The sequence below is a fragment of the Lepisosteus oculatus genome, chromosome 3 (genome assembly GCF_040954835.1).
Source record: "Lepisosteus oculatus isolate fLepOcu1 chromosome 3, fLepOcu1.hap2, whole genome shotgun sequence".
In the NCBI taxonomy this organism is placed as follows: Eukaryota; Metazoa; Chordata; class Actinopteri; order Semionotiformes; family Lepisosteidae; genus Lepisosteus; species Lepisosteus oculatus.
Genome location: NC_090698.1, coordinates 57,136,341 through 57,160,960, shown reverse-complemented (window position 1 = coordinate 57,160,960; position 24,620 = coordinate 57,136,341). Strand labels below are relative to the sequence as shown.

Below are 24,620 nucleotides of genomic sequence, written 5' to 3'. Positions count from 1 at the left end.
CCAGGGCTTATTATCTAATTAAATGAGAAAACTCAAGACAACGGAAATCTAAAGGAATATGTACGTTTCATCCTATTGACGAAGAACATTAACACATAATTGCATTACAGATAACAAAAGTATGTGATGTTTTGTCTGACAGAATAACTTAGCGTTGCTGCCTTGTAGCACTGGGGCCCTGTGTTCAGTTCTGGACTTGGGGTGCTGTCTGTGTGGAGACAGTAGAATTTGTTCTCCCCGTGTTATCTGGCTTCTCGGAGAATTGGCCCTGGTGTGAGTGTGTGTGTGTCTGTCTGTGTGTGTGCCCTGTGATGGACTGGTGTTCTGTCCAGGGTGTATTCCGCCTTGTGCCCACTGCTTGCTGGGACAGACTCTGGCTCCCTGCAACCCTGTGCTGGATGAAATGGTTAGAAAATGAACAGAAACCATAACTACTGACGTGTTGTCATAATCATCTTATTTAATGAAAATGAAAATATTTCCATTCTTTCCACAGGAGCTTATAAATTTTTTTAAAGCAGAGAATTTGGTAAATGATACTTTGTCATTTATGCAAACTGAAAACGTGACACGGTAGTGAAAAAAACATCCATTTTAAAACTGTTACTGTATTTATGCGAGACACAACAGAAAATAAACGGTCTGACATTCTCCTCCAGATTTTGCCGATACAGTGCCGAATGCATGATTCCATCAATGGTGTACAGGCCATCTGGGTCCTGAAGCAGCAAAGCAGCCACAAACCACCATACTTCTCCCATCGTCATACTTGACATCTGCGATGAGGTTCTTTTGTTGGAATGCGGTGTTTGGTCTTCTCCACACAAACGTTTCTCCCATCAGAGTCAAAACGTTCAGTTTTGTCCATCCATAGATTGTTCTTTCCATCGTCTTGTTGATTATCCAGCTGCTCTTCCCAGAATGTTGAATGTTTTATTTAGAGAGCAATGTTGTTGTTTTTTTACTGGCAGTCCTCACATGAAAAACTATTCCCATTCAGTCTTTTCCCAATGGTTGGGGCACACACTGACATTAACTGCAGCAAGTGGGACTTACAGATCTCTAGGTGTTACTCTGAGGTTTTTTGTGACTTCCTGGATGAGTTTCAAGTTTACTTCTGGGGAGATCTTAGCAGAACCACCAGTCCTTGTTGAGATCATTGTGGTCTTCTATATTTACCATGTGTAGATCTGTTTGACAAGATGAATGTAGCCCCCAATGTTCAGAAATGGTGACATTTGCATTTGGTTTTCCAGACTGATAAGCATCAACTATTCTTTTTCTGAGGTCCTCTGAAGACTCTTTTAACCGTGGTATGATGTGTTTTCACTAACCTGTAAGGTGAAGACCAAACTCACAAAGTTTCTAACCATTATATAGGATAGGGCTACCCAAGCTCAGTGCTTGTTTACTATTCAATTACTTCTGATTCTAAATACCCTATAATTGTGCTAATTAAATTAGAGGTTCAGTACATCAACTGATTCATAATTATTCATTTTTCTTGTTTATACACCATTTTGACCAAAAAACATGTAATAGGTCAATATAAACCCTTTTGTTTATTCAAGAAAAGACAATTTTTATAGTCTTTTTATAGTCTGGGCAACCAGGTAAGACATTTTATTCCATAATTATATTGAAGATTCACAAACTTTATCACAACTGTGTACATAATACATTCATCCACCCTTACAATTGAGGCAGTTTTGGAAAGACTGTTTGATGTCTTTGATGCAAAGAGTTTATTGTCCTGTTACTGGGGATCTTGTGGTTTTCAGTCTTACCAAGTTTTGAACTACCCAACTTGATCAATTATTTACCCATGTAAATGTCACTAAAGGCTTTTATACTAATTTTGTGAAATTTAGTCAAAATCAGTATCACTTTTTTCCCCAGTCCAAATTCTGTCACCAATAATAACAAAGATGAACTTGTGCTATTTCTACATCTTAACAAAATGATCTCAGAAGCTGAACATGATCCTTGACTCATCTTGACCACAAAACCACACTAATTATTCCAGTGTCTTTATTACAAATCTAATTACGAAGTCAAGTGACATGAGAATGATTTCCTTACATTCCTTCAGACATGGACATCCTTCAACTTTGAAAAATCCCATTTCAAGCAGTATTGTACTTTGCAATCATACATAGAATTACCCTATTTACCATTAGTCTGTCGTGGCAGCAAGTGGTTTATCTCTATAGGCAAATCAACAGTTCCTTTAAATCAAGTCCCCAAGTACAGTTATGAAGTGTTTAGTTGTGTGGTTGTAAGCGTTCTGCTTTGGAACATCTCAAAGTGTTCTGCTTTGGCCCTCTATTGTTTGCTTGTGCTTTGACATTGTATTGTTGAAAAAGCAAAGGAAATGGAATATATCAAATCTTTTATGCTCAATCGAGGAATTTCAATGCATGTTAAACCCTGCTGATTTATTCTCTATTGTCAGTGGATTGTGTTTAAAATCATTCTGATAACAGTTTGGAACATTTTGCAAATGAAGCTGATGGCTATGAGCCATAATATAAATAACCTAGTCACACCTGCTGAGGTTCAGTGGGTTACTGGTTGTGAATTGCAGAGTGATACAGCTGCTGGCAAAATTAATATACTGCTTCCTTACTTAATATGTAAGATAAAGCTTAATGCTTACTGACAATTAACAATTTTGCATGGCACACATCAGTGATGTACAGTATACTGTATATACCTGTATATAAGGACTTTGATCCCTAAGAAAATTAATATCAATAAACGTTTTTGAAATTCACAACATTCACTCATTCAACATTTTGTCATTTTATTTGCGATAATATGAATGAGATTATATGAGATCACCCACCCTTTGTCTCACAAATGCCAAGAACTTCTCCTGCACTACACTGCTGTGTAGTACCTGTAATGGAATTGTCTGCATTATCCATCCCTGAAACATATATATACACAATAAACAGAAATAAATACAGTGTCCTTTGCTTTTCTCCAACACAAAATAACAACAACAAAAAACATTCAAAGCAGTACAGGGGTAAATACATTTAAAATAAATTCAAAATAAACAAGAATGTGTTTTAAAATGGAAATGTTGCAAAAAAGAAAAGCTTTAAATTAGGGATGCACAGTGGTAGCTGTCGAGCTCTTGTGATTTTGTTTTACTACTTTTTCTTTTTGGGGAATTGAGATTGTGTTAAGAGGGATCTTTGGTTTTAAAATGCCTGAAGTTTGCATGAGGAATAACCAGAGCAGCAGGAAAGGGTGGTCCTATGCTGCCCAGAGTGACAAAAAAAAGTTATAAACCAGGAGGTTAGTGCATGTACCACTGCTTGCTTCACAGTGAGATGTTAAATATGAATAAGATTTAAATCATAAAGTAGGCATAATCTAAAAATGTTTAAAAAATGTTACCAATATCTGATGAGGAATACACCCGTAGGTTTGGTCTCCAGCCAAGATGTAATTCAAAGATGTCCTCACAAAGTCCTCCGCAGTCTTGGTTATTATGTTAGGCCTCTGGTGTTGAGTCATTGGAGTAGAGACCCCATAGGGAGTGACAGACTGGAAACGCAAATAGAAATGTGAGCAAAACTGTTTCCAGTGGTGTAACTGAGTAATACATTTTAAGTGATTTTTTTGCTTCATTCTAAAAGAGGAAAGTAAATATTGTGCAACATTCCTTTTCATTTTGGACATAAAACAGCTTTTAAGCATTGCTTAGTCATGATTTTTAAATTGCGTGTAATGACAATTTTGATTCAGTGGAAAGCCTTGAAAAAGTCTTAGACAATAGAAAACACAGGCAAAAAAAGTATAACATTGCTAAACTGAGCACGTAAGTATGACAAATTTAACATGCATCATGTCTTACATCAAGCTTAAGAATGTTTCTAAAAGCAATACTAAGAAATGGAACAAATAAAACATTTGGCACCCAGATCTCTTTTGTAGCTGATGTACTGTAAAATTTACAAGGTGTATTTGCATAATTATTGTTACCTGAATGATAATTCCTTTTGATTTATATTCGGCTTGAAGCCCTCTTGAGAATCTTTCAACAAACACCTAGTCATTTACAAGATGAAATACAACACTTAGACAATGTAGCAAATTCACCTTATCTTCTGATAACATGATGCTAGTTATCTCCTTGTACCTTTAATATCTTAGAAACTGCCAAAGTTGAAATGCTTTTATCTTAGATTAATATTAGTGGAGTGTCAAACTTAAGTGATGTTCAAATAAGACATTCTTTCTGGTCTTCTTTCATATAAAAGTCTAACTACTATATACCGTCATGCATGAAGTATTGAATTACTCTTCCTTTAAGTTAGAGAAATGTAACATTTCTTTTAACCATGCACATACACTGATTAAAAAGAGAATGTCCTAATAAAACAGAAAATAATTTGAAAGAAGGCTTTTTAAAAATAAAATAACATTCACAGTTGATCACAAATGTCAGTCTGCCTTCTACTGGTGTATATGGTAATTGGTTATGTCCCAAACATTCCTTTTTATATAATTGCTACAGATCCCATACTCTTATTTTCACACCAAAAATCAAACTTTGTTATTTAAAATTCAATAAATACACTTGTATACTTTAGAACTTAAAGGCTTGAATCTTTTTAGTTTTGAACAGACGACAGGGCCTGGTACAAATACTCAAAGTCCTCAAAAGCACTGATAAAGGCAACACAGTGGGCTTCTTCAGCATCAACAGTGAAACAAGACACAAGTGGAAACTATGTGGAAGTGCACAGAAAATCAAGAACAGCAGGCACTTCTTTATGCAAAGGGTTGTGGGAGGCTAGAACATGCTACCCAGCCATGTCGTTAAAGCTGATACCCTGGCTTCCTTCAAGAAACTAATTGCATGAGTTCATTGGATCAGTACTACTCACTACCAAATGAACCAGTAGTGCTGAATCATCTCCTCTTGTTTGTGGCTTTCCATTTGTTCTTACTGGGGCAGGCTATCCCATGGAAGGGCTGTTATTTTCATGGGCCTGCCACTAGAGATCGCTAAATAAGATCCTGAAAACTACTGATACAGTTCACTTGAGAGTAATACAATTAGTTACAATTAGACTAATTATAAGGCACATTCTCACATTGGTTAGTTAGTGGGTTCGTTTGTGTACAGGATTGGTGTAGGGAGACTGGGTACTTTGGTTTGCGTTGGTATTGAAAGACCGTCTTGTGAGGCTTTCAATATAAGGACGATTTTTTGGTATATAGAAAAAAGTGTGAACAAAAGCCTGGACATCTGGTTTACACTGCTGAAGTAGCAGATCTCTGAGCAACATTACCCAATATGATAATCTCTGAAAAAACATTAAAAATTAATGATGTAATACAAACCTTTGATGCTGAATATATGGTGTACAGTGGACAGGGAAATTTTGCCAGACCCGATGACAAGTTTAGAATTAGTCCCTTTTGCCTAAAAGTTAAAAAAAAAAGATATCCTGTTATATATATATATGTCTGTTACAAAAATATTTTGCAACGTCAAAATTATGTAAATGAAAACCTCATAATTTACAAATGATTTAAATGAGAATTAAGATCTTATTTCACAGACTTAAAATTTCCAAATCATGCACTTTAAGGTAGGATACAGAGAAAAGGCATTCTTCAGTACTAATTACCGTAGTACTTAGTACTTAAAAACTAATTTACCAATTCACAGTGGGCCATATTTTTACTGTTGCTTGTGATAGACCATTACTAAATTTAAACTGACTGCTGAAAAAATAGATTCTTTCAGTATGTATACCCTTTGACCTCTCCTGCATATATTACAAAGAATCTTTTCCTTTTCGCATGAGACATGATCACACATTGCCTCAAAACCAGATAGGATGTCTATTAAAAAAATTAAGTACAATAAAAATTAATATTCTAGTTATCATTTGTCAATTTTCAGCATAATGACAACAAATCCAGTTCTATAATACGTGAGGAATACTTCTAGTTTTATTCACATTCATCAATAATCTCCTCATTAGGGATAACACTCAGTTAAAAAACTTAGTGTAACGGTACCTTTTTTAATAGAAGCTATCCTTCAATGTCTTCTTTGCATTTACTATGTTGAACTGGGAAACATTTCACATGTCACTGAGAGAAGAGACCATCATGGGCCTTATCTCATTATCAAGATGCTTTGGAGAGGAACCTACCTCTTTTCCATTCCTGGCAAGACTATCTTGGACATCTGTTTAAGAGAATTGAAAATGTTTTTTTAATTTATGGCCCTATTTTCAAACTGCAATTGAGCACATTTAAAATACAATGAAGCACTTTCTTAAAAGATAGTTGTGCAACACAGAATGAAAACAAAAACATTAGTTGCTATATATTCAGCTGTTATAAAGACTGGTTTTTCCTGATATTAAGCATTGTATGACTTCAGCTCAGATAAAATCTGAATATTATTTACCCTATGTCATATATGGAAACTGAACAGAGAATAATTCATACACTATAACATTTGTTTCATTACTTATCCACCGAAACTTACTTATCCTTTGAAATCCAGATTCTAGCAACTAAAATGTTTCTTCCAGGCACTTACCTTAACTAAAGACTTCACGTTGCAGTTAATGAGATTTGATATAACCTAAAACACAACATGAAAATAAATCTCGCTTTCATTATTCATGTTTTAAAGACTTTCTGCTCATGCATAATTTGAACACCTGACTATATATATAGTAAAAGGATTTTAAACTGATAGAGCATTTAAAAATATGAACACGATTGTTTTTACACATGAAACAAATCACTTTCTTGTGTATATAAGATCACAATTTAATACATACAGGTAAACCTAAATGCAAGGAAATTAATTTAGCTAGCTTTAAAAATAAGATGCTTGTAGGTTTTATGATCTGCTGCTTACAAGGCAAGTACTGTACATTATGTGATTCATGAATGAATTAACAACTTTCATTGAAAACTGCAGATAGGAAGCATCAATGCTATACTGGAAATAGATACAATATCTGAAATATGAGACAAAATAAAAAATAAAGCCATACTACAGAAGGTGAAAGGTATTAAAAATGAACATATGCACAATGTTTTACATACCCACAGAAAATATGAATGCATGTGTTGAATATTCAGCAGAAGCATGCATTCAACTTTTCATTTAATTCTGGATCCATGTTTCCGACGTGCCCTTTAAAACCAGTTTTATTAACCCCCTTACCCTTTGAAGGGCTTAACAGGTGGGTTCTAGCAGTCCGCATAGATCTTTGCTTAATGTTTTTTTTACTAGTACAATTTCCAACCAGGAGTTATGAGACACACTGATCTATCACAAGCCCAACAATGAAATGCCAATAATTTGGGGTTTACACTTTATAACTTTATATTTGCCTTTATATGCTGCCTTATATTACATCCCTTTACATACAGGAAAGGTCCCTACTTAATCCATCACTGATCTGGGACCTCACCTATATCCTGTATATTCATCCATCCGAGTGACGTGCAGTAGACATACATTCACAGCCTGACTACACAGCATACAGGGTGGAACAGACAGTGAGAAATGGCCTCTCCAATTGATTTAAACAGTTACTTTAGGTGAGCTGAATGGCTGAAGGCCAGATTGAAATATACCCAGAATGCCAGTGTTCACACCCTTTGAAATGGCAATATGGGACCTTCTAATGGGCAAGGAGCCAGGATCCTGGTTTCATGTTTCATCCACAGGGACCAGCTTCAGCACAGCATCCCTGATGTCCTGTATGTCATACTGGGGCACAGATTTCAGATTTGGGAAATCTGCGTCAGAAGGAAGATCTCCATCTACTAGTACAACTACCTAGATTTAGTCTAAAGTCTGATGATCAGTAGATATCCAGTAAATAAGGGGCTCTGAAGCCAAACACTACACAACAATACATTTCACAGTAATGCGTGGTTTAGCATTTACAGTAATACAACCAACTGCAAGAAGAATCAATCACTTATCGCAGTGTCCGTGCTGTCTATATTTCATTTCTTCACATCGACTATTACAGTGTATTTCTGCTGTAATCACCTCCTGTAGATGCCCGTCTTCCCTTTTGGTCACGTAGAAAAAGACAAACCAATATCATGTAAATTAAATCTTACCCTATCCGTGTCATCAGTGTCAAGAAACCGGCAGGGTATTTTGCTGCTTAGTATCCCCACATTGTTCACTAAGAGAAAAGATAAAAAAAAGAACAAATGTTTCAAATACAACATTTCACATTTTGAAAGAAAAAAGCAAAAAAATGTTATTGATATGCTAAATAAATCATGAACATTTGGATTTTAGCTCTAAACTATTTTATATTATATATGTGATTGATGTCTGCTAAGCATGAGAGATGAGGAATAGATTTTTAAAAAATTTTAGAATAAATGTTGCTCTGTGTGGGTTTAATAAACTCATGTTGACCCACTCCAGATACTTTCTTGTACAATGATCTTGCTGTTCACTAGAAATTCAAAACAGTTCACTTGAGTCTTTCGTGCTTGTGTTGGCTAGTTCCCTTTCATTAAAAACACAAAATATTTACACTTGCCAAGCCATGTTCACAGATAATGTACTGACACAGAGAGAACTAGCTAAATGGAACAGACAAAATGCCAAAACATCTTGTAAATGTTCTTCAGCTCAGGCCACAACACCATTCCATGAACCAGTGGAAATGTACATCATGATTTAAAATTACTAATGTAATGTAATGTTGCTTATAAAAGCCAACATACCCAAAACACCGACATTTAACTCTTTAATACTTTCTGCTATGTGTTCATAGATGTCCTCTTTCGTAAAGTCTGCCACAATTACTTTCACTCTTTGTCCTGTTGTCTCCTCTGAAAAACAAGGACAATTATTATCATAAATCCATCTAAAAAAAACACATTTGGTTTCATTTCTGTAGTAGATTTCCTGTTAAACACATACTCCTCCTGCCAAAAAGATATTACATATATAATTTGTTTCCTTGCTTCATTTTTGAAGGATAACCCTAACTTGAACTGCATTTCAAACAACAAATCTCCAGTACCTAGAGCCCCAACAGGCTTTAAAGCTTTGTTCCTGCTCTGGTTGACAGAAATGAAGAATGTAGACCAAGAAAACTGAATTTATCCCATCACACTGATGTCTCTAAGGAGGTACACAAGGTGAATATAGTTTTTAAAATTAGTTATGCATACAGAACTTCTAAAGTTAACATTGTGTTGCAGAATTTGTTTGAGAACTTGCAAAATGAGTTAACTTAGAATAAAAAAAGCTTAATTTCAATAATTAGAGTGGCAAACACCCTTTCATAGTGAAAAATGAGTTATCCTGGCAGGTTTGAATCAGACGAGCACTGTTACATGACAGAAGGGGGAAATGAAATGTAAGTAATGGCATTTAATTTTTCTTTTAAGAGGCTATAATATTTCTAAGGCCCTGTGTATGCTTGTCCACCAAATATCTCCCTTCCAGGTTACCAGACAGGTTCTTCATAGCCAATTCCTAATCTTTTGCTGCCCAGCACCCAAACCATAGTGCTACAGATGACTTAATTCTACACCCTGATGGGGATTTAAAGACAACAACTGTAACTTCACTTATGGGAGCTCAGCCATTAACTGAGTACAGACCAAAGAATATTAAGAAATGCACAGTTGTGGAACATTTTTTCCATGAAGGCAGATTATGTTCCAGTTTTAAAAAATGCTCAATTTTAGCAATGTAAGAAATAAGGGACATTATTAAATTAAGGCTCAGTATTTCATGAAATGTAATTCTACATTATTCCAACATTACTGATTTTCTTCCAAAAGATTTAGTGTGCTTTAGAAATCCTGCAACAAATCTCATAGCAGACCAGACTTCCATAGTATTTACACAGTGGTACAATTATATTTTACATTAACAGTTTAATAAATTAATGTATCAGCAACTGTTTATTAATCCCAGTGTTAACTGGTGGTATTTTTACATAACAAAAAGGAACAGTCCTCTTTCTCATACATTCTTTAATATTATTACTTACCTATTTCCTTGGCAACTTTCTTCAATTTATCTTCAGTTCTGCTGATGATAACAATATTCATTCCATGTTTTGCTAGCTGTGACAGAAACAACATTTCTAATCATGTGAAAAGAACAATTCTGCGAGACACCATTAAATCTGGTCATCTTCAGTAAAAAAAAGGTTTCCCCATCTATTTTGATAAATATTTTTTATTTAATGAATTTGTGAGTAACACATGGTCAAAAGACAAAATTTAATCTGATTTCTCGACAACTGACTGCCCAACACAAACCACTGGTGATATTCTCCTTAAGCTGACAACTGCACAACCGTGCTATTGTGCTCACTGTATCGGCAGCTATTGTATATCACCCTGCAACACACAACTAGCAATGTACTGAAACTCAGTAAGGGTGAGCCTGATCAGTATGTGGATGGGAGACCTGGGAAAAACTAATGTTGCTGCTAGAAGAGGTGTTAGTGGGACCAATATTATTATTATTATTATTAATAGGAGGTGCTTACCCTGCCATCTGTGAGGTACAGTTACAATGTGGGACTGAGTATAACATTCGAAGCTCACAAGAACTATAATCTCTCTTTATCTATCTATCTACCTATCTCTCTCGACCATGAGATTAAATAGAACAAGGATAAGTGAAGGAATGATGTAATATTTATCAATGTTATCTCAGTGAATGATTTGTTTGTATAATTAATTCAATATAAAGAAAACACCTTGAAACTTGATGTGGGCAGGTTTTTTCCTGTCTTGGTCCTTTTGTGTGGAAAAATAAAGGAAGTACCTTTATTTTTTGCTTCCAGTTCATTTGTCATTATTAAACCCTGCATATGGGTTGTGTGTGCGTTGTGTTCACCATCATATGTATGAGAGGTTGGGTATAAACAGGTTCTATAATTAATCGGAAATGCTGGGGCCCATTCAGTGGCACATATATCTATAATATACCACATGTAATTAATACAATTACAATGTTAACACGGTAACATTGGGTTAAAACATTAATTAGTACATTGCCTATACATCAACTATGATTATTTTTTATACAAAGGAGGACCAAGACAGGCACAAAAATCCAAACATGCCCACAGCAAGCCTAGCCTCAATATAAAAACTGTTAAAAAACGAAAAATGACAATGAAAAAATTAAAATACAAAATGCAGAACAAAAAAATTAACTAAACTGAAACAAGTAATAAAAATAAATAAAAGAAATATAAACTCAATCAGGAGAGTCTCTGTAAGTGTTGACAGACCTGCCTCTTGATGGAAAGAAGGTTGTAGGAATCTGAAAACACAGAAGGAGGTGGAGAGTGGGGTGGAAGGGAAGAAGGAATATACTTAATCTACATTGTTCTTGTTGGCAGATGGTTGAGCACTGAACTTGTGTTTTTGGTTACATAATTAGACTTTTTGCTCTCTGCTAATCAACTTCCCCCACCCCTACCCCCAACCTCTTCTGTAGGGTGTTCCTTATTTTTCAAAGCTGGAGGTGGCAACCCTAGTGCAGGGGCACTAGGAATTATTATTAGTAAATGTAATGAGGCCCGATTAGGTAAGGTAGATCACAAGATTGGGGTGCCGCAGTGGTTAGGATTGCTGACTAGCAGCACTGGGGCCTACGTTTCCACCCACAGTCCAAAGTGTAACTTACAAACTGGTTTAAACGGTTTCTGGGAAAAGTGGCCCTGGAGTGAACGTGTGTTTGTCTCTCTGCCTATGTGTGCCCTGTGTTGGACTGGAGTCCTGTCCAGGGTGCAGCCTGCCTAGTGCCAGTTGTTTGCCGGGTTTGTCTGGCTCCCCCAAGGCCCGGAATAGAATAAAGCAGTAAGAAAATGGATGGATGGATCTGACCGTTGAAATGAATCGTCATTTCCAAAGATAAGCAATGGTAATACAGAATATTTTCAGAACCGCAAGTTCTGTGAGGGGAATGAAGAATACATGGATTGTGTGCTCATCTCTAAACTAGATTTTCTGAAAGTGGATAGAAGATGGTAAAACCACAAGATCCAGCAGCCAGCAACCTGTCCACTTGTTCATACATGGATACAGTTGTTTGTGGCAGGAGGTATCACTATCTAGGGCTGAGTATACTTGCTGAAGGAAAAGTTTTCAGAAAGCCCCTCCCACTTACCACCTCTGGCCCCTATTTATCTTTCTCAATGATACACAATGAAAGACACCAAGTAAATCTGTAGTTTTTAACAACATGTTTGTTGTGGTTTAGAATGGTAATGAAACTTGACAAGATCTTTACTTTTTGACTCAACAATCAGTTTGTACAAGGACATTCGTAAAAGGAAAGGGAACTAAATCTCACATAAGCATGGGTGGAATGGAATGTTTTGCTTTAAATCTTAAAGATTAAGACACTATGACGGTGGTTTGTATGTTCACCCTGTGCTCATGTGGGTTTCCTCCAGGCACTCTGGTTTCCTTCATGAAATACAGGACTGGTAGGTTAATTGGCTCCTGGGAAAATTGGCCCTGGTGTGAGTGTGTGTGTCTGTGTGTGCCCTGTGATGGACTGGCGTCCTGTCCAGGATGTATCCTACCTAGTGCCCATTTTTCACCGAGATAGGCTCTGGCACCCCTGCGACCCTCAATCGGAAGAATTAATTCATCTATGAATTGGCTTCATTAGTCTGTTCTCCTCCCCAGTGATAGCTGATGTGTGGTGAGCGTTCTGGCGCACTATGGCTGCCGTCGCATCATGCAGGTGGATGCTGCACATTGGTGGTAGTGGAGGGGAGTCCCCATTACCTGTAAAGCATTTTGAGTGGAGTGTCCAGAAAAGCGCTATATAAGTGTAAGCAATTATTATTATTAGTAGTAGTAGTAAGAAAATGGATACATGGATTTTAACATTGAAATGAATACCTTTCTTCACTTCCGGAGGTAAGCAACTGTAATCCAGAATATTTCCAGAACCATACTGTCTGTTAGAGGCATGAAGAATACATGAATTGGGTGCTCATCTCTAAACTGGGTAATTTTCAAATCTTGCAGTCTTACCTCTGTTGCGTAGGCTCTTCCAATTCCATCAGACCCACCTGTGACAACTAAGGAACAAAAGAACCTTTAATTTCGATCAGAACACAACACGTCCCAAGATAAAATATAATCAATATATATTATATATGATACACATCACACATCAATATATGATAACATCAGCATCATGCACATCTAATCACTGGGCTATCACTTGTGCTCTCTCAATGGGGGCACTGATATCCTGGAAGACTCTCCTCCTGGCAGGAAAGAAATTCTGTTACATGGATTAGTACTGACTTTGCCTTCTAGGGGAGCAAGTGCATCCAATTCATGCCAGGAAATGTACCCCACAACATTACTGAACCGCAAGGCTCCAACATTCAGGGCTACATAGTTCTTGAGGTTGATGCCACACATGCACTGGTCTGCTTACTGAAAACATGATCTCAATGCTCCACTGCTCCAAAGTCTATTGCCTGTGCTGTTTGCACCACTGGACTCATAAATGTGCACTGCCAGGTGTGGTGAGAACTCTACAACCCACCTCTGCTCTGAAAAGTTCTCAATGGACAATTTTTGATCATATGGGGTGCTTGTGCTCCAAGATGAAATATGCAGTTATTTGATCTGCAGTCACTTCCCTGTTTTGCCTTTGACTTCAAGTTAATGCACAAATGTGATGGTCCTTATGTACGTGCTTCCACCCACTGTTCTCCGAAGGTGATGAGGATGATGATGATTTCCTTCCTTCCGAGTTTAATGTTGACCTCAGATAGCGTTGCGCGTGAAACATCACCAAGCTGCCAAACACCCCCTTGTCAAAGTCACTGTGATTTCCTCTTGCAGCTATGCCAGCAATACTTATAGGCAACCTAGCCTGTCCAGCATTTTGTATTTATGACCCTTAGCATGCTGGGATGTTATTTTCTTAATTCACACATCAGCCACACCCTTGCTTTCAATATACTTGATGTCCCTCTTTTTTTCTCTTTTTATTCTTCTCCATCTTCATTGTTTTATTTCTTATTTCTATTTGTGCCAAAACGTATAGAATCTAGATTGTGCCAGTCAAATAAAAAAAGAGATGATTAGCAAACTGCATATTTCACATAGCAGTCCAGCACTGGTCAAAAAGATCCATTTCTACAAACAAAAATACAAAGCTTGTTTAGGTAATGGAATTAAAAACATACTTGTGCATTTTATCTGAGAAAAATGTTTGGAGGCAATGTAGGAGAGCCAGATTAAGGGAAAAGAACATCCAGTTCCGTTTTTAAAGAGCACAATTTAGAAACCAAGATATTACTCTCATTTCCTCTTCTTTCTAAGCACAGCTTGTAAAATAATTAGAGCTATTGAGCTGAAGCTGTTACCATAAAAATGCAAAAGTAAGAATTTAATCAAATGCATGCAAATTGGAACAATAATACATTTACTGGAACTGATAACATTTATATATATATACTATATATACTATATATTTAATCAATTTCCCTATGGGATTAATAAAGTCTTATCTATCTATCTATGTCTTTTATGCTGTTCATATACTGGTAATGTATAAGAGCTCCCCTACGTCTGGTCATTAAAGGAAACAGCACAGTGGGTTATGTAAGCCTCATTAGTCATAAACAGCACAAAAGCTCTGAAAGAGGGTGATATTAGCCATGTTAGAGCTTAATTTGATCACTTAACCCTCTTCGAAACATGGGAATCTGCCGATAATTTAAGACGAATACTGTATAAAACCTGCTGGAGTGTTTTTCCTGAAAGTCTAACTTGGGTCACTCTAAGAGATCCTCCAGTAGGTAACAGCACCTTGCCACTAACAGTAAGTAATGGAGATGTTGGACAGCAGGAGAGAGATATGACAGAAAATACTGAACTGAAAAGGCAGGCATAAGGGCATAAGTTGAAGAACTTCAAGTAGGTAAGAAGCTGTGTCAACATGAGAAGGTGGCAAAGGAACAGCTTCATTCCACGCTGAAAAGAAAAGAGATGCACAAAGTGACACAACTGAAGAAGGCTCCACAGCCAAAATGTTGTGTCTCTTTACTCTTCAGCATGGAATAAGCCTTTACCTGTTCATAAGTACACAAGGACAAATTAACTTTGGGAACAAGCAATGTCTTTTTTAATTCATCAAAAAGAGTGACTGCCTAAAAGATAATAAATTGTACTTCATACAGCTCCTTTAAAACCAGTCAAAAACCATTTAAAATACATACATTCAGTAAGGAGCACATGACACATGATAAAACTGAAGAAAAATACAAAGCCAACTTTATGTTATATGACAAACTAGGTTTTCAGACTGGTTTAGACTTTTGCCGATTCTCTGATATCTTTTAGAGATGGTGTTCCAGACCTCTGGGGGCAAGTGAACTAAAAGCCTTTCAGTGGGAACATACTATAAACCAGAATCTGTAGAGTGAAGGTCACATACTGTACAAGGGAGTAAACGATTACATATCAGCTAGATACCGGGGAAATACCATGTAAAGCCTTGAATGGAAGTACAAGGTTTATGAAAACCAATCAAAACCTGACAGGAAGCCAGTGCAAGCACTCCAAAACTGTAGTGATGTGCTCACTTCATAATAATCTAGCTCAGGATTCTGGCTACCAATTTCTCAGCATATCATAAAGTGTTCAGTATATTTTTTGAGAGACTTCTGCAAATAAAACATTGCAAAATAAATTAATCTTTAAAAAAACATACGCACTAATATTTTTAGGTTACAGACAAAGGGCAACATAGACTTCAGCCTGGCAAAATTTCTCAGTTGGAAAAATTGAGTCTCTACAACAACTCTGCACTCATTTGAGATTCAAATCTCAATTCAGGATTGAAGTTCATTCCCAAATTTTTTATTTTGGAATCAAAACTCAAGTACTGTGCTCTCAATTAAACAAGCTTACAGCAATGGTTTTAAGTAACTGATATGAGGAACACAATAACATGAATTACCATAATTAAGAGCACTACAGGCAAAAACAAAAAATTGTCCTTACTACTAGGATCACTCAACATGTCTCAGAAAACTGCACACGGCGTGATAAACTACAGAGGACAGAGAGACTGCAAGAGTAGTAGGCTTCTCATCCACTCTGTTACTAATGCCCACTGTGGCCACACTTCCTAATAGTAACATTTTGGCTGATCTCAGCACATATTAGTACTTTGTATTCTTTACCATACTTTATGATATACAGAACTATTTAATTTCTTTGGTAGAAAATGTACTTTCATTACTCACACAAGTGGCGTATTCATTATGCTGGAAACACAAACAGAATGATTCATTGTAAGGGACAGCCACATGTGTTTAATAAGTGGGAGCACAGGCTTAAAAGGTAAATTGAGACAGCAGTACTTGCACTCCAAGACGGAGCAGTTAACAAAAATACACAGGAGGCCCGCAGAACCAGAGTTATTGGAGGAGTTAGAAGAAAGCGGGGAATTGCTTGCCAAGGGGGCAGTGATCCTCCACAGCCAAGAGAGAGTACCTCAACTTTCATGCCCCACATATTTGAATAACACGTACTGTACAATCATCTGTATAGGTTTTGTCTGCGACACCATTTTATCACTTGTAAAGAAGTTCCAAATATAAACTCTGAAACTCACACAGATTGCCGCTCTAACTCTCCACGTACATTCATTATTACCTTTATGCAAACATCATCGTTACACAGGCATACTCGCAAACTCACATTGATCACAATTCCTGTTTTGTCACGTCTTTTGTCATTCCATACTTACACGCAGAAAGGGACGTGCACTCAGATATTAACAGGCACAGAGAAATTACTTCGTATATTGTAATACTCAATGAGTTGTTTTGCTACCATTAATTCATAATTCGAGTTGGAAACACATTCTTAAAGTGTGTTACTATATTAAATAATGTGGTGCTGTTCGAAAGTTTTAGTCAATTTGCCTGGCCTCTGCAGGTTCTATGCTAAAACAATTCTGTACTTCCTGTCCTGTGTGAAATGAATTGGCACGCAAAGTGGACTTTTTAAGATTCTCCCGCCAGCTGATAGAATTACGGTGTTTTTTTTTTGCAAGGCACGTACCTTCATACTTAAACAGTGACTGACTCCGTTTCCAGTGTGAAACCACATAATAACGAGCATACTGCTTTTAAATTTAACACCACCAAAAGCCACTAATCCCCAGCGTTTGGGTCACATTTCAGTCCTGCAGTTTGTCAGTTGATATATGATTCCGCATTGATCTTCGTCCGTCATTAAATCAGAAGTCTCGGTTTTAGTGTCTGGTGTATAATATTCATAATTATATTAACTTTAATATTAATATCAACAATAAAAGTACATCCAACCCCCCCAGGGGACACTGTGTTTTCGAAATTGGGGAGTAATGAAGAAGCGATGGCTTTTAAAAACAGGAGTAATGTGAGTGTAAAACGAACACCTGAAACACAGAACACTCGGTGCTACGCACGTAACAGTCCAGTTTAGAGTTTCAGTGTTATTAAACGTAATATGAGACCTGCCAAATCCCGCATTTTAAGTCTACTTAAAACCAGGCTCCACACAGCAGGTAACAGCTAACTCGCTGTGACTGCCCAAACGTAGTACTCTAGGACTGTGAACATCTTTTTTATCATGGTTTTAATGTAGAATTTTGCATTAATTCCTATTTTATTCCATCACGGGTGTACCAGTGCAATCCTTCAACATTGGACTTTTCGAAACAAAAATATACAAGGTATTAATATTGTTTTTTGTTCAGCCTTGAACGTATCATCGACATTAATTCTAAATGAACTGGATGCTCCTAACATATGTTGTCTGTTTCGAATTTGTTCTTATGCCAGTGTCCTTTAACACTAAAACACCGATCTGGAGATGATTTATTATGGTCTGTGAATTATTATATTTTCCACGCGTTTGTTTTTTGTAGAACTCAGAAGATAAAATATTTAAATATCCACCATGCGATAAAAATAAAAAAACTCATTCTATTACTTTAAAGAACCAATATGCATATAACGTACAATGTTAAACTTGCTAGCATTGGTATTTGCTTTAATGAAATGTAGTCTAAATTCTTAATTAAAAATGCATATTTTACATAAGGAATAACATGGCTAATTAATGAATACGATGTTTTATAATTTAACAGATTTAGCAAGAAAAATCTTTGGAATAAAAACTTCAAAACATATACATTATTAATCGCATTTCAAGTCACTGAGTGCAACGGTTGTTTTTCACAACTCCGCTGTAAAGAGTTCTCCGTGCATCAAAAACCAAATACATCTCCGATGTTCAAATAGCACACAGACTGTAGCTTTCCACGCAAATCTTTCCCTCAAGTACGACCGAAATCCTCAACAGACACCCTAAAACATTCGCAGCATTACCGAAATGCCACACACACACCTTCGACAAAAATGTTCCAATACCAGAAACGGGTGTTAAAGTGCCACGTCAAAAAAAATCACAGATATTCAACAAGCGCCTAAATAGTATTGCAATTCCAAAGCCTCGAGCTAATGAAACTAAGATGTTTTGGCAGTGACATCTATTTCTGTTTCTTTAAAAGTTTTAAAGAAAGCCAACATGCATGGGTCTAAGCACCTAGAAATCCTAAACGACCCGCGCATCCCGGTTTTAAAAGAGTGTAAAGACCTGTGCCGTAAATACTTGTTTTTGAAACTCAAGAAACTTCAGTTTTTACTATACATATTATTGACTTACTAGCTAAGGTGAATGAGAGTTGAAGAACCTTTCATTTTTAAAGAAAGTACAGTTTAACAGTATTTTATTGCTAATGCTTAAACATGGAATTTCTATAAACAAGTAAAAATCATGCACGTACTGTATTTACATATAATAATACATAAAACAGCTTTATCGTTTAATCTGGTCACTCTTGATAACTCATTTTAGAATTTTATTGCGCAAAGAACTAATCTCAGGGTTAAAGAACTTACTTCATTTTTCTCTCATCGAGGTGAAATCCCTCAGTTTTTTTTTATTACGTTAATGAAATATTACAGTTACAGCAAACCATTTTTGCAGATCGCGGTTTTAACTGAACCCTTTTCCACCACCAGGTCCACTAGGACGACGTGCTCCTAAATGTGGAAAAATGATTTATTTGATAAATGACATTGATATAGAAGAACTCACCAGCCCACTCCCCAAGCGAGGTGAAAAAAGACTGAGGCAAGGGGTACCAGGTCTTGGGGAAAAAGATCTTCATACAGGCAATTAATTTTATCAGGTAAAGCAGGAAAACAAGGGCGCCTACTGAAATAAAGAAGAGCTCCAGGGAATCCATTGCAGTTTCGTAAAGCTCTTGCGTTTGAGATCTTCGCTGCTGGGTTTTTATGTTTGAGGACCTCTGTCAGCAGAGCACATTAAAAACTCAAGACACAGTAGAGTGGCACTCGGTATATCCAATCGGAGATTAGAGTCGGTCTTCTACAAGCCCAGCCATAAAGAACAATCTATTCCAACGCCAGAGTGAAAAGGCAGAGCTCGGGATGCACTTGAAACAGTCTCGTCTGCACTTCAGATCTGTGTTTCCTTAGTGTGCGGGCAGACACCTAGCAGGTGTGCTGCTTACTGTATGTGTGGGAAAATCACGCCTAGAGAAAAACGAAGAAAAAAAAATCGAATGTATCATGTTGCAGGACAGCAGGTATTTTAACACGACTGATGTTGATAATATGGCTATACGGGTTTGGTTGTTTTGAGTACTCAGCCTTATCTCCTGCCAACTTCCGCGCCACCATTATCTTTTGTACCTAATCATTCATATTTTGATCAGTATTTAGTAGCTGCGGCAGCCCTGGGCGTTGCTAAGCAACAGAACACCATGTGTTGGGCTCAGTATTTGCCAATTTCCCCTGGTAGCAAATTGTGAGAAAAAGTAACGAATTAGAGAAATCAACGTTTCAATATTGTGTGTGTGTGTGTGGAGGGGGGAGGGGGGCGTTCTGTGACTTAAAGCAGTGTAAAGTTTAATTAACGTCTGTATAAAAATCCACATCCACGGGAGTTCATTAATCCTAACGCTCTCATTTTTCAGTTTCTTTAGAAATCAGTAACCGGGTGAATGCCGCGCAGTTCCTTAACTTCTGAAAAACAGTCCGATTTCTAAACAGGAAACAATTAAGAATCAGGTAGCACAACGAGTTTTGACTCGAAGCACCAATTCTTTTATTAAATCATTTTTGCTAAGCTATGCTGACCACAGAGTATTACCATTAAAATGGGTCGATTTGTATTTTGGCATGAGATCTAAATTAACTGTTATTATGATAAAGGGGTTGCCCACCATGAAAAAAACAAACTGTGTAATTTCATGCGTTACATAAAAAATAAATAGGAAAGTAATGTTTCAGCTATATATTTAATTCTGCCGAATCCTTCTCCAAAGAAAGTGAAACTAGAACAGTTCTTGTTTTGAAATCAAAGTAATTCCAGCCTTTATTGGTAAGCCTCAGCAATACAGAAGCACAAGGAGGGGCAGAGAACCTCACTGAGAACACTATAATTTAGAATATTCAATCAAAGCTAAACAGCACATCTTTAAGAGGTGCTGTTAAATCTGGCATGCAGTCCCACACGTACACAATTACAATATTTACACTCGACACATACAGGTGACCAAGGCCAGAGTCAAATCCACATTGTTGCATCTGTTGCTAGCTCCGTTTTGGTTTCGTAATTATACATTTTAGATTGCATGGCTTTGCATGGGCAACAGTTTAAAACATAAGTCCTGAGTTAGAAGGCATCGGTTTTCCCTTTTCCGCATATATTGTAAGAGAGGCAAAATATGTGGAAAATATGAAAGACTCTCAGCATACAATATATGCTTTAATATGTGAAAGTAAAGTAAAAGGTATAGATACAATTGTTGAGGGAGAAGTAGTTACCATTTTACCTTACCATTGCAGTGAAGATCCTTTGTGTGGCTGTCCCGGATTCTGCACAAGTAGACCAGTTAGATAGCTGGTAATTGTTGGTAATCACTGCAATAACTTCACAAAGTTCACAAAGAGTGACGATCTTTTTTGTATCATGCTTACTGTTAAAGTAAATTAATTCTGCTGATTAAACATTTGTCATTTTGCACTACAAAAGCAGGGCTTGTACTGCTGGATACACCTGCTAGCACAAGTTACACAACATCATACATAATATGATCTTACGTGAGCTTGCGTCTTTGCAAGCTACACAAACTGAACATGTTCAACATATGTTTTGCACAAAGCAAAAGATGCTCTCTCATGAAATTGAGTCCCCAAAAATGCATGTGCTTGCTCATTGAGCCCTAGATCCCACACATCATCCCAGCGCACAAATGTTGGATGGGGCTCAGATTCGGGGATTAGGGCACTAATGGTAAATCTGCCTCATTCATGTAGATAACAGAGTTGCTGTTACATGATCAGTGTGAAAACACACCTTGCCCTGCTGGAATGTTCTGATGTCGAACTGAGCTCACAGGAAGGGCAGCAGGTGAGGACTTGATCAGTGTAGCCATGGGAGTAGTTTGTAACTGCTTGAAGAAAACATTCCGCTCTGCATATTGTGACTGTTTCTAAAGTTGACAGCCCATATTTTGAAGTATTTTTTTAACAGTTTGAAATAGTATACCTTTATAATGGTTTACTATACTCCATGAAATTTCACATTTCTTGGAGAACACTTTTTTTTTTAAGTTGACGAGATCAGCAAACAACCAGTGCGTGCCAAACCACTGTCACCAGTTCATCCATTCTTGCTGAGAAGTGCACAGTTTTTTTGTTGGTTTCTCCATTACTCAACGGCACATTGACAACAGCTGCAGTTAGTCAAAGATAGTGACAGTCTCTTTTATGATCATTATGAACAGTTTACGTTCTGGCAAAGCCTTTTTATTGAAATATATTCTGGAACAAAAGTTACAGTCAAAACTTCAACTAACAACAGCAGCAGGAAAAACATGATGTTTCCAGTCCTCCTGAAAAACATGTTGGAACGGCAGTAATTTCAGGGCACAGACTATACCTGCATTTTATTTTACAGCATTTCTATTCATTTAAAGTCATCATCCTGTATACGAAAGACGTAACCATGTGAAGGCTGGTGAAGGTTGCAGTTGAAGCTGCAGTAGAAAAACAATATGTTATTATATCTTGTTTGTATAAGCCAAGAGTAGCATTTGGTATGTTGGTACACTGTAACACTGATTTTGACGCCAGAATCCTAAGTAATCAGGATGCTTTTCAAGTCACACCATGTTCTTTGGAGCATAAACAATGATAACATTTTTGTGCAAAGTGCAACAAGCACCACATGCAGATGGTATTTGATAAAGTGCCCTTATGGTCTTTAATCACATAAAATGAGAAACACGTACAATAATGCAATATGATCAAAACTGTTCTAACACTCATTAATCACATATTATTATTATTATTAAGGAATATACTTCAAGAATATTGTTTCTTAAAAAAACATGCAGACTGCCTAGGTATGGATTTAGTACGGGTGATGGATACATGTTTTTGTCCAGGCCACAGAACATGTTTACTAGTGTCCAGTCTCAGATGAGGAAAGCTTGGTCTAATGGCTAGGATGTTGTATTCCTCACCAGAGGGTCATGGGTACAAACCCTAGGTACAGACATGGCTTTTTTATTGGGAAAACCTGTTGGGTATGTCATAATGGGATCTTTAAAATAGGCAGGAACACTAAACACACAGCTGAAAGGCTCACAAACAATTTATTTACAGTGCAAGAAATTACAAAAACAAAAACAAAAAGCCCAAAACAAAAGCGTAAGCTCCTTTTTGAGCTGCTGAGTAACGTCTTCATAAAAAGTCCTTCTGTAGTAGAGCTGAACAGATAAACTGTTTACTGGCCTCCACCCAACAAGCCAGTTTCTCTCTCAGACTCTTTAAAACAAAGCTTCCAAGACGTCAGCACTATATTCTCACTTATATCGGATTCACAAAAAGTCCTCCAACTCACAGTTCTTTGGTCCATGATCAGTCCTTCTCCCTCTGGTCAATGGAACACACAGAGGTTCTGCCTTCAGTCCTCAGACGGTAGACATTGTTCCAACTAACAGAAACAGAAAAACCTCTGCTTCCTTCATTTTAAGTCACCTGACCACTCCCTCCAACTGGTCAGGTGACCGAGAGCAGCAGTCCATTCCCCAAGAAGTTCCTGGGGAATGTAGTCCCACTTGGGCTGTGCTCATTCAGCCTCTGTGGACTAAGAGCTTACTGCTGCTTACTCTATTCCACCCAGCTATATAAATGCATAACAGAGTTTTTTTGGAGATTAGATAGATACTTTATTGTCCACTACTGTGGAAATTTGTCTTTGGCCTCTCCCATAAAAGTACAAAACACACAAGCAAAACATTAAAGTCACATAAAATAACAAAGTACATGGGGTCACAACAACAGTATGTGATACATAAATAAAGGGGTTAATATATAGGTAGAGGGGGAACGACATTTACATACATTCATTGAGCAGTTTTATTGCAGAGGGGACAAAAGACTTCTTATAAATGTTTTTATTTGACCTACAAGACATTGGTATTGCACCTACAGTGTGATGAGTCCAATAACTAATACTTAAAACGATTAAGCTCCTTTTTTAACACTGGGGTCCGGCAAGTTTTTACTTTAATCTGTCTGAAATGTGTGGAGAAAGATGTAAGATGATTTTAGGATATACAGTAGCAGTACCAATAAGGTCCATCACCATTCTGTAAACAATATATCAGAAATCAACTTGACCCTGACCCATTAGGCCATTTCTGTGTGTTCTGTCCACACTTTTCAGTTCTGTGGTACAAAGCATCATTGAATAACCATCTGGTATGTTTCTCTGTGCTATAAAAAGCCAGACTCTTGGGGGCGTGTTATAATATGAATAGAGCTACAAGAGCAGGGCTTTCAAACTGCTAACTTTAAGAGTATATTGAGACTAACTGTTAATATCTCCTATGATCCCTCACATGTTATGCATGAAGAATACCAACTGAAGAATAGCCCTTCATCTGCTCATCTATGGACAGCATGTTGCACTCATGTACTTTTTTGGACACTGCATTAATTTGCTGTTAATACTGTGGGTTTTTTTTTCAATCTGTATAACCTATGCGCATTTTGCACATATTTTATTGTTTTACAGTTACTATTAGCATATTTTGCACATACCTATTTTTCCCCTAACTTTTATTTTTATATTACAGTAAGTATTTTAATTTTAGTGTATTCTGATATCTGTCTTGCTTGTCTTGGGCTGGACTGCTTTAACGCCTTATCTATACCTTTAAACAAACGGTTTTTCAATGCAGATGCAACTAAATAAGGAAGTCTTTTATCCCTCTTTCAATCAAAGTATTTAATAAAGTAGCTCGTATTCATTTAAAGGCAAGTGCAATTAGTGATTATCTGCAAAAATTGAAAGATATGTGCAATAACAAGGGCTTAAAGTAATTGAGGGAAAGTAAACTTTTGGTAAACTGTGTGGATTCCTGTAGGAGCGTGGCTTAAACACGAGGTATGGTTTGA

At 36.9% G+C, this 24,620-nt stretch overlaps 1 protein-coding gene across 7 annotated transcripts; it reads right to left on the bottom strand.

Moving 5' to 3' along the window:
- Window positions 1–440: 440 nt before the first annotated feature.
- On the bottom strand, window positions 441–23,256 carry hsd17b3 (hydroxysteroid (17-beta) dehydrogenase 3). 7 transcript variants are annotated; one of them, XM_069187285.1, is made up of 13 exons: window positions 19,219–19,835; window positions 13,069–13,115; window positions 11,307–11,338; window positions 10,047–10,084; window positions 8,764–8,871; window positions 8,140–8,207; window positions 6,587–6,631; window positions 6,192–6,226; window positions 5,368–5,449; window positions 4,000–4,065; window positions 3,412–3,561; window positions 2,849–2,932; window positions 441–1,334 (listed from the first exon to the last, which is right to left on the bottom strand). In XM_069187285.1, exons 1-13 carry the CDS (start codon window positions 19,367–19,369, stop codon window positions 1,305–1,307), a joined length of 936 nt encoding a protein of 311 aa, XP_069043386.1. In that variant the 5' UTR covers window positions 19,370–19,835; the 3' UTR covers window positions 441–1,304. The 7 variants fall into 7 exon arrangements, with proteins under 7 accessions (XP_069043386.1, XP_069043389.1, XP_069043390.1 ...); XM_069187288.1 differs by lacking the exons at window positions 11,307–11,338; window positions 19,219–19,835 and adding an exon at window positions 23,059–23,256 and having other exon boundaries at window positions 10,047–10,087; XM_069187289.1 differs by lacking the exons at window positions 11,307–11,338; window positions 19,219–19,835 and adding an exon at window positions 23,059–23,254.
- Between the last annotated feature and the right edge of the window lie 1,364 nt (window positions 23,257–24,620).